Source organism: Takifugu rubripes, chromosome 1 (genome assembly GCF_901000725.2).
Source record: "Takifugu rubripes chromosome 1, fTakRub1.2, whole genome shotgun sequence".
Lineage (NCBI taxonomy): Eukaryota > Metazoa > Chordata > Actinopteri > Tetraodontiformes > Tetraodontidae > Takifugu > Takifugu rubripes.
Window position 1 is genome coordinate 1115350 of NC_042285.1, and position 13744 is coordinate 1129093.

The 13744-nt window shown below is 55.7% G+C and overlaps 1 protein-coding gene across 1 annotated transcript in view; it reads left to right on the forward strand.

The window, feature by feature from the left end:
* The first annotated feature begins 9532 nt into the window (after positions 1-9532).
* LOC101068579 (protein sidekick-2) overlaps positions 9533-13744 on the forward strand; it is a 134141-nt gene continuing 129929 nt past the window's right edge. Inside the window, 1 exon segment of the mRNA XM_074084926.1 lies at positions 9533-10302. Coding sequence (XP_073941027.1) covers positions 10215-10302 — 88 coding nt within the window. The 5' untranslated portion in view covers positions 9533-10214.

Genomic DNA, 13744 nt, shown 5'->3' on the forward strand with positions numbered 1-13744 from the left:
GGCGGCGGCTCTGCATGAACAACACGAGAGGATAAACACAAAAGCAGGAGCAGATTTACAAACTCTGCACGGAGACGTGTCTACAAACAGGCCTCCTCTCTGCTCTGCAGTGATTCCTGGAAGGTTCTGATCTTCTGCTGCACCTCGTGTCCCACCCCCGAGGCCCGGCGTGACCCTTATCGGGCCGGAGCAGAGGTGCAGGTGAGGGACGCGCTGTTAGTCCAGCTCCAGAAATGGTGAGAAGCGGCCAGAAAAGGAAAATATAGGAGAGGAATGAAGGGCAGAGAGATAAAAATGGAGCCTCGCTGCACTTTGATTGGGACCGAAACTTCCGAAAACAAGATTTGGGTGGACTGAATTCTGCAGGAATTGCCTCCACCTCCAACCTCCACCTGTTGTCCCGGTCCTAAACAAACGGCTGCTACAAAAAGACGCCGATGGAGAGCGAGAGCAGGAGCTGAACGGGGCCTCCTCCTGGAGCCAGTATTAGAACATCTGACCAGTAACACGGCAGAACGTTGTCCTGAAGGTTGAAGTGATGCATTCAGGTGCATCTGTTTTTTTTCCTGCATGAAAATAAGGCAAAGAAAATTCCACGAGCAGCAACTTTAACAGCTTTTTCCTTTTTAAACGGGAGCAAGCGTCTGTCACTCGTTCTGCAATTTAGGACAAAATGAGCATAAAATAGCACAAATGAGTGGAAAAGCTTCAGTAATGGATCCATCTGATGGTGAATCTTTATTTACCGCACCCTCATCTCAATTTAACATCTGAATCGTTTGATTTCAACATTTCTGATGAGTTCCCTTCTCTATTTCAGCCCTTGACTGGAGCTATTTTCCTCCCTCAACACCTTTCAACTGAATTCTGTGATAAATAATCATTCCAAGGACGTTTTTTTCCTAAACTTCTTTCCTTTTTATTCCTCTAAAATAGCGACTGTAACACCATCCACGACAAAATGGACGTGTCCTCCCTCAGGTCCACCTGGTCCACCTGCAGCTCAGTGGCCCAAACGTGCAATAAGAACCTTCCTCCTTCCTCTCAGCCACATCTCAAACCCGTCTCCGTCCTCCGGCTGCTATTCCCAGAGTTTGAGGAACTCGTAACAATGATTCTTCTGCAGCAGACGTTTTTGGCACTAATAGTAATGTCTTTAAAGAGTTAGCCGTGTTTCCACACAGGCGTCGGCGCGGTGTGTGCTTTAGCATCGCTGGGATGGCGAGCATATGGACTCTTCATCTGTTCTCTCCGGCGAAAGCTTTCGCACCTGTCTCGTGAAAGATCAACCACTAATTAGAAACAATTTATCCGTGGGAACTTCAGTCTGTGCTCGTCGCTCAAGATGGTAGCGGAGCACTCGCACTCGCCAGCAAAGAATTAATTAGCACCTCTTGGAAAGTTTCTGTTGACCTTCAGGAGGCTGAAAGGTAGAAGGTAAAAACTCTTTAAATGTTTGATGCGAAAGTATTTCTCAATATTTAAATGGAGCGTTATTGAAGACTTGGACTGAAAAGTTAGCTCTTTGATAAAGTTAGCTCTTTGATAAAGTTAGCTCTTCGATAAAGTTAGCTCTTTGATAAAGTTAGCTCTTCGATAAAGTTAGCTCTTCGATAAAGTTAGCTCTTTATCGTGGATGGTCCCTGCACACAAAAACAATACTCCCCCCCCCCAAACCGCCCCCACGCCTCCACCAGTGACACAATCCGCTGGATTCGTTGTGACTCGCTGTTTGAGGACCCACTCGGATGATTCAGTCATTTTGTGGAGCGGAATTCGCTCTCACACGACGGCTCTGGACGTCCTCTAAGCTCCACTGGCTCCCGCTGACGACGATGCCGCGTGTTTAGGCACAAGTCCTCGGCCGTCTCCGCCGGGCCAGCGTCCTCCTGGTTAGCTTAGCCGAGCTGTGCGCTGGTGATTAGAACAACACTTGGTGTTCGCGCGCGTCTGCTGTGGGCAGATTAGTTCCCCCAGAAAATCCTCAGTGCTCGGGTGCCTTTTAAAAGTTTCCTCCTAAAGCAGCAAGAGAGAGGATGCGCGTCCTTCTTCAGGATGTCCACCATGGTGGAATTATTGACCAGAGGCTGAAAGTGTCCAAGGTGCAGGTGGTGCGAGACAGGCCTGGTGCCCTCTGTGGATCTACTGGCCCAGGAGGTGAACTGGTGGGGGTCTAGTCCGAGTGGGGGATTTGAATCGATGTGTGTCCTGACCAGCGTCTCAGAGCGCTTATGCTAATGTGGGTGTTAGCGCAAGAGGATGGTGGTCCCTCAGGCAGCTGATGGTGTTCTTCACTGTGGAGGAAGATCTTAGAGACCTCCACCAGCACCATCACGTGCACCAGCACCTTACGCGGCGTTTCCCTGGTCCACGGCTCCTCCGGCGTGACGACGTGGGGGGGGGCGAGCGGTTTGGATTAAAGATTAAATTAAAACTGTTATCGTTCATTCATATCGTTCATTTCAGTTGGAGATCATCTCCATGATCTGGTGTGTACTAGATGTTGAGAAGAACCCCTCCCACTTCATTCATTCACCATTAACCCACCCCCTCCGGCTCCTGTCAGTCGTTGGCTCGTACCAATACAATAAACGGCCCATTTCGGTTCTGGAACGACCCATTTCACAGCAGGCCACTTTTAAATAAAGAGCTCTTTGTTTGGAATTGTTCCCCACAGAAACGTGGAAACCGAGGGAAGAGACGAAGGAGAAAATGGACCAGCGTCACCATTTGAAGAAGAAGAAGGAGGAGAAATGAAGTTAAATGTTTAAGTTATTAGCGCCACCATCGACTTGGCAGGAAACCAGATTCAGGGCAAAAGTGGCATCGAGCTACCTGTGCGTTAAATATGCGTGAGATGTTGAAGAGCTGGAGCAGCTGACAGGCTCCCAACCTGGCTGAGGGTGACCGGACTGGGGGAGAGTTGAGGGAGGTGTGTGTGTGTGTGTGTGTGTGTGTGTGGGGGGGGGGGGCACCCAGCCTCTTCCACAGCCCTGGACCTGCACGGAGATGCCAGCCTGGTGCTTCCAGCCAGCATTCACCTCAGCACCAGGCAGCCTCGCTGTCCAAGCAGCTCCTAATGAGGGGCTTTGTGTCGGCAGAGGGGCCTGGAGCCGCCCCCAGATTCCCGTACGTATTCCGCTTGGCTTAAATAAGACTGATGGACGGACACGGAGATGTGGGGTTGTGAGATTTGCCAGCGTGCGGGTTTGGACGGTAATCCGAGCCCGATGAATCACGCCAGACGTCTTCCTGACTTGAAACGGTGAAGCGGAATTTGCACGTTTCATCAAAGGTTTGCAGCACCGGTCGTTCCGGTTTCCCTCTCCCGTCCCGACAGTTCCGAGGCTCCGCAGAGCTTCTCGGGACCGATGCTGCCGCTGCGGGAGCTAATCACATGACTTGCCAATAACCTGACAGGTGAGCCGCTTCCAAAATAAAGTAAAGTATGAGAAATGTGGAATGATGAAGGTTAACTCGGCAGCACCTCCTCCTGCTCCTCCAGGAGGGCTCCTGGGAGTTCCTGGACTAGCTGGCACATCGAGGGAGGCTCTCCGATGTCTCTTTATCTCAGGTGGTGAATCTCCTCCATGACCACCTTTCTGGGGTGGGGGCCTTTAAGAGCCCCAGTAACTGTGTTATCTTGGGAAAATGCCCCTGGTAGGATTCCACAATCGGTTCTAAATGAAGGGCTAAACAACATTAGACCCGGTTAAAAAGAAAAACCAAGGATTAGCATACCTGGCTAATCCTAGCATACCAGGACTGGGGCCCGTCATCGACTAGGCCTTTGCTCTCCCTCAGACCGGAACGGGGACGTGGATCTACTGCAGACGAAGGTGGCAGCACGCACCCAAACACCTCAGGCGGAATTTTAGCAGGCACATTAGCATCTCGCAAGAACGCGTCCGAAGCACAAACGTGACAAAAAAAAGAGGGCGTCGTGTTCCCGGAGACAGCCAGAGAGAGCAGGAAGCACCACGGAGGCTCTGAGGGGAACAGCAACACGTCAGGAAGAAGCTGGGGAAGGAAACTTTCTCCCGACTTGTCGTCCCTCTTTCCCTTCACCGCTGTCAACAGGATTTTCCCGACACGGAGGAGTCAAACTCGGGTCTTGTCACCGCTCCCACCTGAATGACGCCGCGGTTGACAGCCTAACGGGATCATCCCGGCGTGTCCGCGATGTTTACTTGCATCACAATGGAGAACACGTTCCGCCCTCCTCCCGGTGCTGGAGGTCCTCCATCAGCGCGTGACAGCACGGCGGCGCGCGGCGCCCTGCTGCCGCGCCCGCTCCTTCCAGCCGAGCGTGCGCTAATGTTAGCGTCATGTAGCACCTTGACATCACGGCTGGTGGTCGCGCGTGGTGCCGGGAGTGTTGCCGTGGATACGAGCAGGTCTCGCTGTCACATCCACGTCCTCCAGGTTCAGAGCGACGAGGCTCAGCTGGAACAGAGGACGCGAAGGGTCGGCCGACCTCGTTTTTGAGAGCGTGGAAGCAGATTTGTGTCGCGTTGGAATAGTTAGCGCTTCCCGCGGCGCTCCTTCAATCACCAGTCGCCCCTGTGGTCGGAGCCATGCTGCATAACGAGGTCCAACAAAGCAGCCGCCTCTGTCGTCGCTGCCGAGGGAGGAAAATCGAACGTGTGGTCTCCTGAACTCCGGGACCGGAGGGACTGAACCGGCTCTGGAAAACAAGCGATCTTCCCGCCTCGGCCTCTGAGGACGGCGCTCATCCTCAATCTTCCTCCATTTCTGGAGAACTTTGTTTCTTATCAGTTTCACCCGGAGGCTGAACAAATATGTTCAACCAAAACTGGCGGCGGGACCTCGAAAAAGGGGTCAGGAGGCAGCGGTGGGAGTCCGTCCGGTCGGTCTCCGGTCGCTGCTTCCTTCCGGAAGATCCCGGAAAACGCCGCTCTTCCTTTTCAGTTGAAACGGGTCACAGCCACGTGTGCCGCCACGTGAAGGTCTACATCCAGGATTCAGCCACGTTTTCCCGTCTCAGCTGCTGCTTTTCCACATCTACCCTGAAGATCTGGAGCACCTGGGAGCAGACGCGTGAATTCCGAATCTCCCCTCGTGGGAGAGGAGCAACGACTGCGGGAATTTGGATTAGGGGAAAGTCATCGTTTATCCCGACGGTGGCGGCGTGTCTATCTGGGACCAGGATGACTGCGTATATTCAGGATTACTTAACAACGGGATTATCAGGCCGGATCACCAGCGGGACAAAGACCGGCAGATGTAACCGGGTTCAGTCTATTTATCCAGCTGGTCGGCGATCCGGGCTTCCGTCTGTGCCGGATGCCCCCGAGGCGACGGCGGGTAACAGAAGACGGGAAGTGGCTCCGCTAGCAGGTGGAATTCTGCCTGACAGGTGGGGGGAATCTCGGCCCGCCTGCGTGACGAGCAGCAGGAGGGGCCTCGGAGGTCCGCCGCCACCCGGAGACGCTGGAGCTGCATTAAATACGCTTAACCTTCTCCCGGCCCATCGATCCCGGACTAACTGCAGGGTTCATCGGTCACGCCGGAGCGCCGGAGCACAATTATCCCTCCTGTGCTGGGAAAATAAATGTCCTCCTGCGGATGAATAAGTAAGGAGCCGCCTCACTAAGCTCCGGGGGGCGACGCTCCGCTCAGGAAGGGACGGTGGGAGAAATCTCTGGCAACTCCAGCGCTGTCGGGCGAGCAGGTCGGGGGTCCGACACGGAGGCCGGAGCGGCGAGCGCCTTGACCTGGAAGCAGATCCATGGAGAAGGGAACTCCATTGAGGTTGGGTCAATCTGTTTAAGGGGGTTTCTTCCTTTGGGGGGGGGGGCATCAAGCCCCAGGAGCCGTCAGCTGAGAGGGGAGCGACCGTTTCCCGTCTCCGTTCGCATCAATTCGGCCACTTCAGGAGTCGCCGGCGACCTTGACGAAGCCGTGAGTCATAATCGGATGCGTGGCCCACATCGGCGGCGGGCTATTTTTAGCCCTCGGCTCTGCTCAGCGTCATCGACTCCACGTCGAAACTTCCCGACAAACGGTGGATATTGACGTTAGCCGGCCGTCTCCACGACCGCCTCACCTATAAACACTCCTCTGGGAACGTCCGCTCAAACACGCGTTCATTGGTCCGTTAGAAGAGTCTGGTCGGATAAAAATGTCACCTGTCGACACCTTTACAGCCACGGCGCCTCCCGACTCCCACGTCCGCCATGATTGAACAACATCCGGCGCCCTTCTTCCTCAAACCATTTCCTCGTTTCTGGGGAATTTGGACCTGTTTCTTTGGAGTTTGGCTTTCGTTGTTTGTCGCGCGGCGGGAAAAAGGCGTTGAAAATCCACGCGGGTCTCCGATGAGTTTGAGTTTTAGGATTAAGCCATCAGGCTCGGTGGCTCCGATTCTGCTGATTTAGTGTGCAGACGCTTGTCTGGGAATTACGGGATGATGCAGTCGGGAATCGCAGGATGATGCAGTCGGGAATCGCAGGATGATGCAGTCGGGAATCACGGGAGGATGCAGTCGGGAATCGCGGGATGATGCAGTCGGGAATCGCAGGATGATGCAGTCGGGAATCCCGAAATGATTCAGTCGGGAATCACGGGATGATGCAGTCGGGAATCACGGGATGATGCAGTCGGGAATCACAGGATGATGCAGTCGGGAATCGCCGGATGATGCAGTCGAGAATCACAGGATGATGCAGTCGGGAATCACGGGATGATGCAGTCGGGAATCACGGGATGATGCAGTCGGGAATCACAGGATGATGCAGTCGGGAATCACGGGATGATGCAGTCGGGAATCACAGGATGATGCAGTCGGGAATCACGGAATGATGCAGTCGGGAATCGCCGGATGATGCAGTCAGGAATCACAGGATGATGCAGTCGGGAATCACGGAATGATGCAGTCAGGAATCACAGGATGATGCCGTCGGGAATCGCCGGATGATGCAGTCGAGAATCACAGGATGATGCAGTCGGGAATCACGGGATGATGCAGTCGGGAATCACGGGATGATGCAGTCGGGAATCACGGGATCAGGTGCCACGCCGCTCGCACGGCTTCAGAGGGAGGGGTCTGTCGTTCCATCCCATCTCTTGATCCCGGACCGCCTGTTGCCATGGTGGCGCGTTGATGAGCCATATTTCCTTTCTTTTTTATCCGTCTGCCTCGTCAACACAAACACTGCTGCTCCTCTTTTCCTCGGCTCTCTCTCCGGTGGCGTTCATTCCTCCAATTTTCATTCCTGCCAAAACACTCGTGATTAAAGACGCTCGCATAAATGAGTCTGTCACTTTTTAAAAATACATATATTGTAAATGTCACAATATTCCATTTTAACACATTTAATGCAATTTAACCTCCCTGCTGGGAATGTGACACGGAAGTGTTGCGTCACCGCAGGTGGGAAACCAGGGAGACTCTTCAAAGGCTCCCAGGGGAACCCATCGAGGCTGGGATGTCCTGGAGCTGGAGCTGGAGCAGGTCAGCAGGTGAGCAGGTCAGCTCCTCCCCCCTCCTCCTCCTCCTCCTCTCCCCCCCTCCTCCCCCCTCCTCCTCTTCCTCCCCCCCCTCCTCCTCCTCCTCACCCTCTTCCCCTCCTCCCCCTCTCCCCCCTCCTCCCCTTCCTCCCCCTCTCCCCCCTCCTCCTCTTCCTCCTCCCCCACCCCCCCAGGTCTCAGGAGGCAGCGCTTCACCTCAGGGGCCTCTCCCCCCTCCTCCTCTTCCTCCTCCCCGTTCCTCCTCCTCACCCTCTCCCCCCTCCCCCCCCTCCCCTTCCTCCTCTTCCTCCCCCTCTCCCCCCTCCTCCTCTTCCTCCTCCCCCCTCCCCCCAGGTCTCAGGAGGCAGCGCTTCACCTCAGGGGGCCTCTCCCCCCTCCTCCTCTTCCTCCTCCCCGTTCCTCCTCCTCACCCTCTCCCCCCCTCCCCCCCCCCCCCCCTCCCCCCAGGTCTCAGGAGGCAGCGCTTCACCTCAGGGGGCCTCTCTCCCCTGTCCTGATAGGAATGAGACGGGTGCAGCTCCTGATTGTCGGTGCTGAACTTCCTGCTGAGATTCCACCAGAGCAGCTCTGCCTCTGTGTTTGGAACATGCATTTTTCATCAGGCTTTGGGGGGAACAAGAAAGGATGTCGACAGATTTGGGCGACGTTTTTGAAGGACTTGAAGAACGGATAAAAGGAGAGATTGCCAGGGTTGTCTGCTGTGAGGCTGGGTCAGCTTCAGCCTTCCCACCACAAACCTGCACCTCATCCAGATCCTTCTGTGACTCCGGATTCCTGATGTGGAAAAGTTGGCAGCCGCCAGGAAGCAAATAACGCCGCCGACTTGAAACAGCGACGCAGACGAAGCCGAGCGGCTCGTCTGTGGCAGCAGATGTGACAGAACTGTGGATACTCCAGTCCTGCTGGACCTGTGGGACCTGTGGGACCCCTGTGGGGCCTCTGTGGGACCTCTGTGGGGCCTCTGTGGGACCTCTGTGGGACCTCTGTGGGACCTGTGGGACCTCTGTGGGACCTGTGGGACCTGTGGGACCTCCGTGGGACCTGTGGGACCTCTGGAGCACCCTGAAACACTGATCGTGTGTTTATGAGGTCGTGTGCAGCGCGCTGCCCCCCCCCCCCCCCCCCGGCCGCCGTGTGCACTTAATGAGACTTGGTTGCTTTGGTGCTCGTGTGAAAGGGGCAACCTGGGAGGCCTCAGGGAACCTTGTGAGTGGCCCCAGCAGATAACCCTGAATCACCATTAACAGCAGCTTTGGCACATGGGGGGGGGGGGGGGGGGGGGGGGGTTGATGCTGTTTGCACAGAAAAGAAGGATAAAACTTGGTCCAGGAAGTCTGTAAATTGGCTCCTTCTCAGTTTAGAGTCCTTAAAACCTCAGATTCGGGTCCCCGAGCAGCCCCGCGGGGGGGTCGTTTTCCCTGATTTCAGCTGCTGCTTTAACGAATCTGCTTTTGTGCTCTTCCTCTTGTCAACAAGGGGAGAAAACCGGACAGAACGCACAACATTTGCAAACAGGAAGCGGAGCGACTTTCCGCTGTTTCCAGGACGGGAACATTCGCTCCGTCGTGCTCTCTCCTTCTGTCCTCTGGCTTCTGCTCCACTGATACTGTCAATTCAGAGAGCTCTGCTCAGTCACGCTATCTTCCCTCCCTCCCTCCTCCCCCCTGTTCTCCATTCATTTACCCCCCCAGACAAGATAACAGCAGAGGTGTGAGCCTGTGCCGTGTGGAAACTTAGCACAGCCATTTGTGTCCTATTCTATCCGTGTCATGCGCATACATTACGCAGCTTGGCAGGCTTCTGCGTGAACACACAGAATAAAGCAAAATGATGCTGAGGCGGGTTAAGGAAAACACACACACGGTCAATAAATCCGTCGTTTCCTTCTCCTCGGGCACCGGGTGTCACTCTGAATCCCGGCCAACACAGGACGCCTGTTCCTTCTATCATTTTTAACAAAAGACGCGTTCTTCCCGCCACCTGATGATGTGGAACAGGCTGCTTGGCTCTGTGGAGTGCGCTTTTACGCGCGGCCGCTTGGTGGCGACCTGCGCTGCCAGCGCGCCACGATCCGAGGTTTTCCTCACAGAACACCCGGGACTCGTCCTGAATAAACGCACTCCGGCAGCCGGGCTCTCCTCCACGGCTGGCGTCGAGCGTGACGGCGTGACGACCTGCCAGCTGGTGCGCCCGCAGAGCCGCATTCTCCGCGCAACTTCCCCGCGCTCCCGTCAAACTGAACCGCCGACCTTGACAGACCGCGCTGAGGGGGGACGTTCGAGTTCAAGTCTGCCCCGCCGTTTGGAAATAAAGCGGAATCCGACCGATGCAGGAGGCGAGGAGGGGGAAGTTTGAATGAAGGGACAGCGGAGGGAAGAGTGGATGAAGAAGTCTGCGGCGCGGCGTCTCTCTCACAGGTGCGCCGCTGAAATGGACTCGGTTTGGATCTAACCTGGATTCGCGTGAGTGAGTTGCATCACTTGAAGAACTCACAGGCGCGGAGGAGAATACCACCCCGGGTCTGCGGAGCTGAAGCGCGCGCACTGACGGATCGGGAGAAACAGGAGCCGGGACCCGCTTTTACGCTCCAGACTCCGGCCCGGAGCGGACGCCGCTCCGCAGCTTCTCTGCCATCAGCAGCCCCGGGCCGTCCAGCGCCCCCCCCCCCCTCCAGCACGCTCACCGGGCACTTGTTGACCAGCCTGCCCCGGCCTGGGACAATGTTTGCCGTCTCCCGGCGAGGATCGATGTGGCGCGCCACATGGATTTTATACTTTTCCTTCTACGTCCTCTCCGCCGGAGCTCAAGGTAGGAAGGAGGTGTCGGAGATGCGCCCCGCGCGCGTCTCGGCTCGGCGGTACCGGCCGATGGTGCCGTGCGTCGGTTATTCTCACGCGCTGTTCTGCTCCTTTAACGTCGCTCGTCGGTGAATTTCACCTCAAACTGAACTTTTAAGTTGTCGGAACAGTCGCGGCCCGTCAGGCGCTGGTCTCGCGCCGTGTCGTCGTGAGATTTGGGGAAGCGCAGCAGCATTTTCCGGTTTGACCTCTAAACGCTGGCAGAGCGGCATTGTTCACGCGGAGACCGACTAAATCCAAATTTAATTAAAAGTCAATCACCGAAGCAAACGCGAGACTTGAACGTGACATTTGTGCGCTCGCTGCTGAAATGATCCTCCTCTTTGGTTGGGGAATGAATCCAAAACCAAGCGCAGCAATTCCAAGAATATTCCTGTGGAGACCATGATGGAGGGCCTGGTACCCAGTAGGGTCCAGGACAGGCCTGCAGGGTTTCCTGTAAAGTGCTTCCATGATTTTATTAGTGATGGAAAAGCTCGACTTCCTGGAGTTGAGGACCCAGTGATCAACGGTCAAAGGTGGTGGACCTCCAGGAGGTTCCAGGGGCTCCTCAGACGGCCGTCGTTTGACTCCATAACTGAGGAATTTTATGGCAGATTTGAAGGTGCTGTCTTCCGTGACGTCAGCCCGCCCGCCGTGCGCCGCTCCTGGCAGGGAATTGGGATTCAGGCGCTGCTGCCTGGCGTCAGGACGGGAGCGTCCCCTCTCCGGACAGAGTCTGAGTCCACCCGGGTGGCGCTGGCTCAATAATGGCATGTCGAGAAGGTGAATAAAACAAACATGCCAGATATCCATCATTCATGAGGGCCTGACATTTCCAGGAGATTGATAACACGCCTGCCTCCCGGGATTAGGAATTCTGACACCACGGCTGCCTCTCCATAACTCTCCCTGCTGTCTCATTTTTAATTTGTGTCCCGTCTCCCTCGCCATCCCTCACGGCTTATTTAACCGAGCAACTTAAATAAGAGCGCGTTATTTCCAGGGGGGGGGGTGGGGCCTTTGCCTGTTTTCTTTCCACGGTCTTGGCTGCTTAAAGCAGCGGAGCCCCCAGGAAGCTGGGAGCGAACGCTCCGACGGCGGCCTTCGGATTACGGCGCGCTCAAAAAGTAGATCCGGGGATCTAATTGGGCTGTCTTCAGCGACCCCTGAGTGGGCCGCAGTGTCTCCATGCGCTGATTAAAGAACACGAGCAGGCGAGGAGCGCGCCCCCGGGCGGACGCCCCCGGGCGGACGCCTGCGCCGCCGCTTGCCACATTTTAATGACCAGTCCGCCGAAACGGCTCTTTAACGACAGGTGGATGCTTTCATCGGGGTGCGGGGTCGGAGCGTCGTGCGTCGGCGCTGTCACTCCGAGGAGGCGCTAATAAACACGCGCGCTCCGGTTCCTGATGGTCAAGGAATTCGGGCTTCTTCCTTCCCTCGCTTTGAGGTTCGGAGCTGAACTGGAGGCCCGAAGATGAAAGCACAAACTGCTTCCTGTGTCTTTCATGTACTCGGGTCCCACTCGAGGCGTTAGCTTAGCTGCTTGACTCGCGCTACACGCCCCCCCTCTCCCACCTTCTACCCATTTACAGCGCTGGTGCCGAGACAATGCCGGGCACGCCTGCTGGCTTTGTCATTCCTCACGCGTCTATTTTGGCTCTGGGTCCAGCTGGGGGGGGACGGGGGGGGGGGGTCAAGTGTGGCACGCATCCGTCTGCGCCACTCAGCGTCTGAAGATTAGCTGGACCGGCCGCGGCCGTACTGCCGGAGCTCCGCAGTGAGTCGAGGATGATTCCGTCCGTGGCGTCGCTCTCAGATTAACATCCGTCAGGGGGGGTTGTGACAGCGGGGGGGGGGGGCAGCGTGCATATCTGACGCGGACCCTGACATAATATGAGTCAAGGGCGTTTAAATCTGGGATGAGAGTGGGTTTAAATTACAGGGCTGCGACACGAAGCTGGCGAGGAGGAAACACAACTGGACGGATTCTTGTCAAGGGCGTCAAAAAGGGGGCGTGGCCTGGCCTCGATTCAAGGTTTTCGGATGAAACGCCGCTTTTCTAGAGTCGCATCAGACGTCTGCGGCTCTCTGGTTTCCTTTAGGTGTGTGTGTGTGTGTGTGTGTGTGTGTGTGTGTGTGTGTGTCTGACCAGCCTGTTTGCAGCCACAGACGTCGTGAACACAATGTGGATTATTGATCAAAGCCACCTTCGGTCTTTGATGTGAGTCATTCTTTTATGAGCGGTGGAGGACTGAGATCATTCCGGATTCAGCTCCGGAATCTGACATCTGCTCTTCGGTCTGTTCATGAAAGACAGAAAGACGTTTGACAGTTTTCCCTCTTTTGTGATCTTCGTTTGAGAAAAGTCGCATACGAGATTCATGCGGATTAATGAAGCAATGAACCGGCGGCGAGAAACTTTTGTGATGGGAATGTTTCCAACCTTGGGAAAAGACGTCACACTTTATTGTTCCGCACATTCTGAAATTGCAATATTACATTTTCAGAAAGGACGGAGACGCGTAGGAAGACGCGCGTGTTCAGGTTTAACCAAGAACTTCCTGCAGGTGCCTTCGGTTCCTCGACCGTTAGCATACAGCAGCTAGCCAGCGGGCTAACATGCACGAGGTTCTTGCCCCGGCCGTGTAGCGATGGTGGTGAAGAGGTTTGGTGGCTGGCGGCGCCGGATGTTGATACCACGATGATAATGGGGGTGTTTTAGCTCCGCCCACTCTTAATGAGACGCAGGGATCTGCATTTATGGCTGACGGTGTGTAACGTCTGTTGTGGTTATTGAGCCGTTTCCATGGCGGCGAGCAAAGGTCACCAGGCTGACTCAGGCAGGTGCTGCTGTTTGTTGTTGTTTTTATTTACCAGTTCCCTTGAGCTCGGTTAATACCCGCCTCAGACAACAGCCCCACCAGTGCCAGGACACTGCTAGCTGTAGCGGCGCTCTCGGCCGCCCGTCGACTTCCTGCGGTTATTTACAGGATGATTTGAAGGCGGCGCGACTGCGTTGACCAAGGCTGCAGCAGGACGGAGGACGGATTGAGATGTTAGCGACATACGGCGGGGGGGGCGGGAGCGTCTCAGGACTGCAGATGCCCGGATTCGTTGCACGTCTTAATTGACAGACTGGGGAACGCCGCTCCCGCGCGGCCAGCCGAGCCTGCTGATTAAAGAAGTAATAAAAACCTTCGGCTTCGGCAGAAGGTCACAACTTGCTGCGGTTAGCTTTCGGGAGGAAGCTAATGGCCTCAGTCCGGTGGTGGATTCCTCAGAGGGACGTCTGGAACTTTGCAGTGGGGGGGAAAATGTCCAGCTCAGCTTTTCAGCCGGCGTCCAGCTCCCGTCGCCGCCGTTCTCCTGTCCTTCATTCTCAGACGGTTCCATCATCATACGCCATA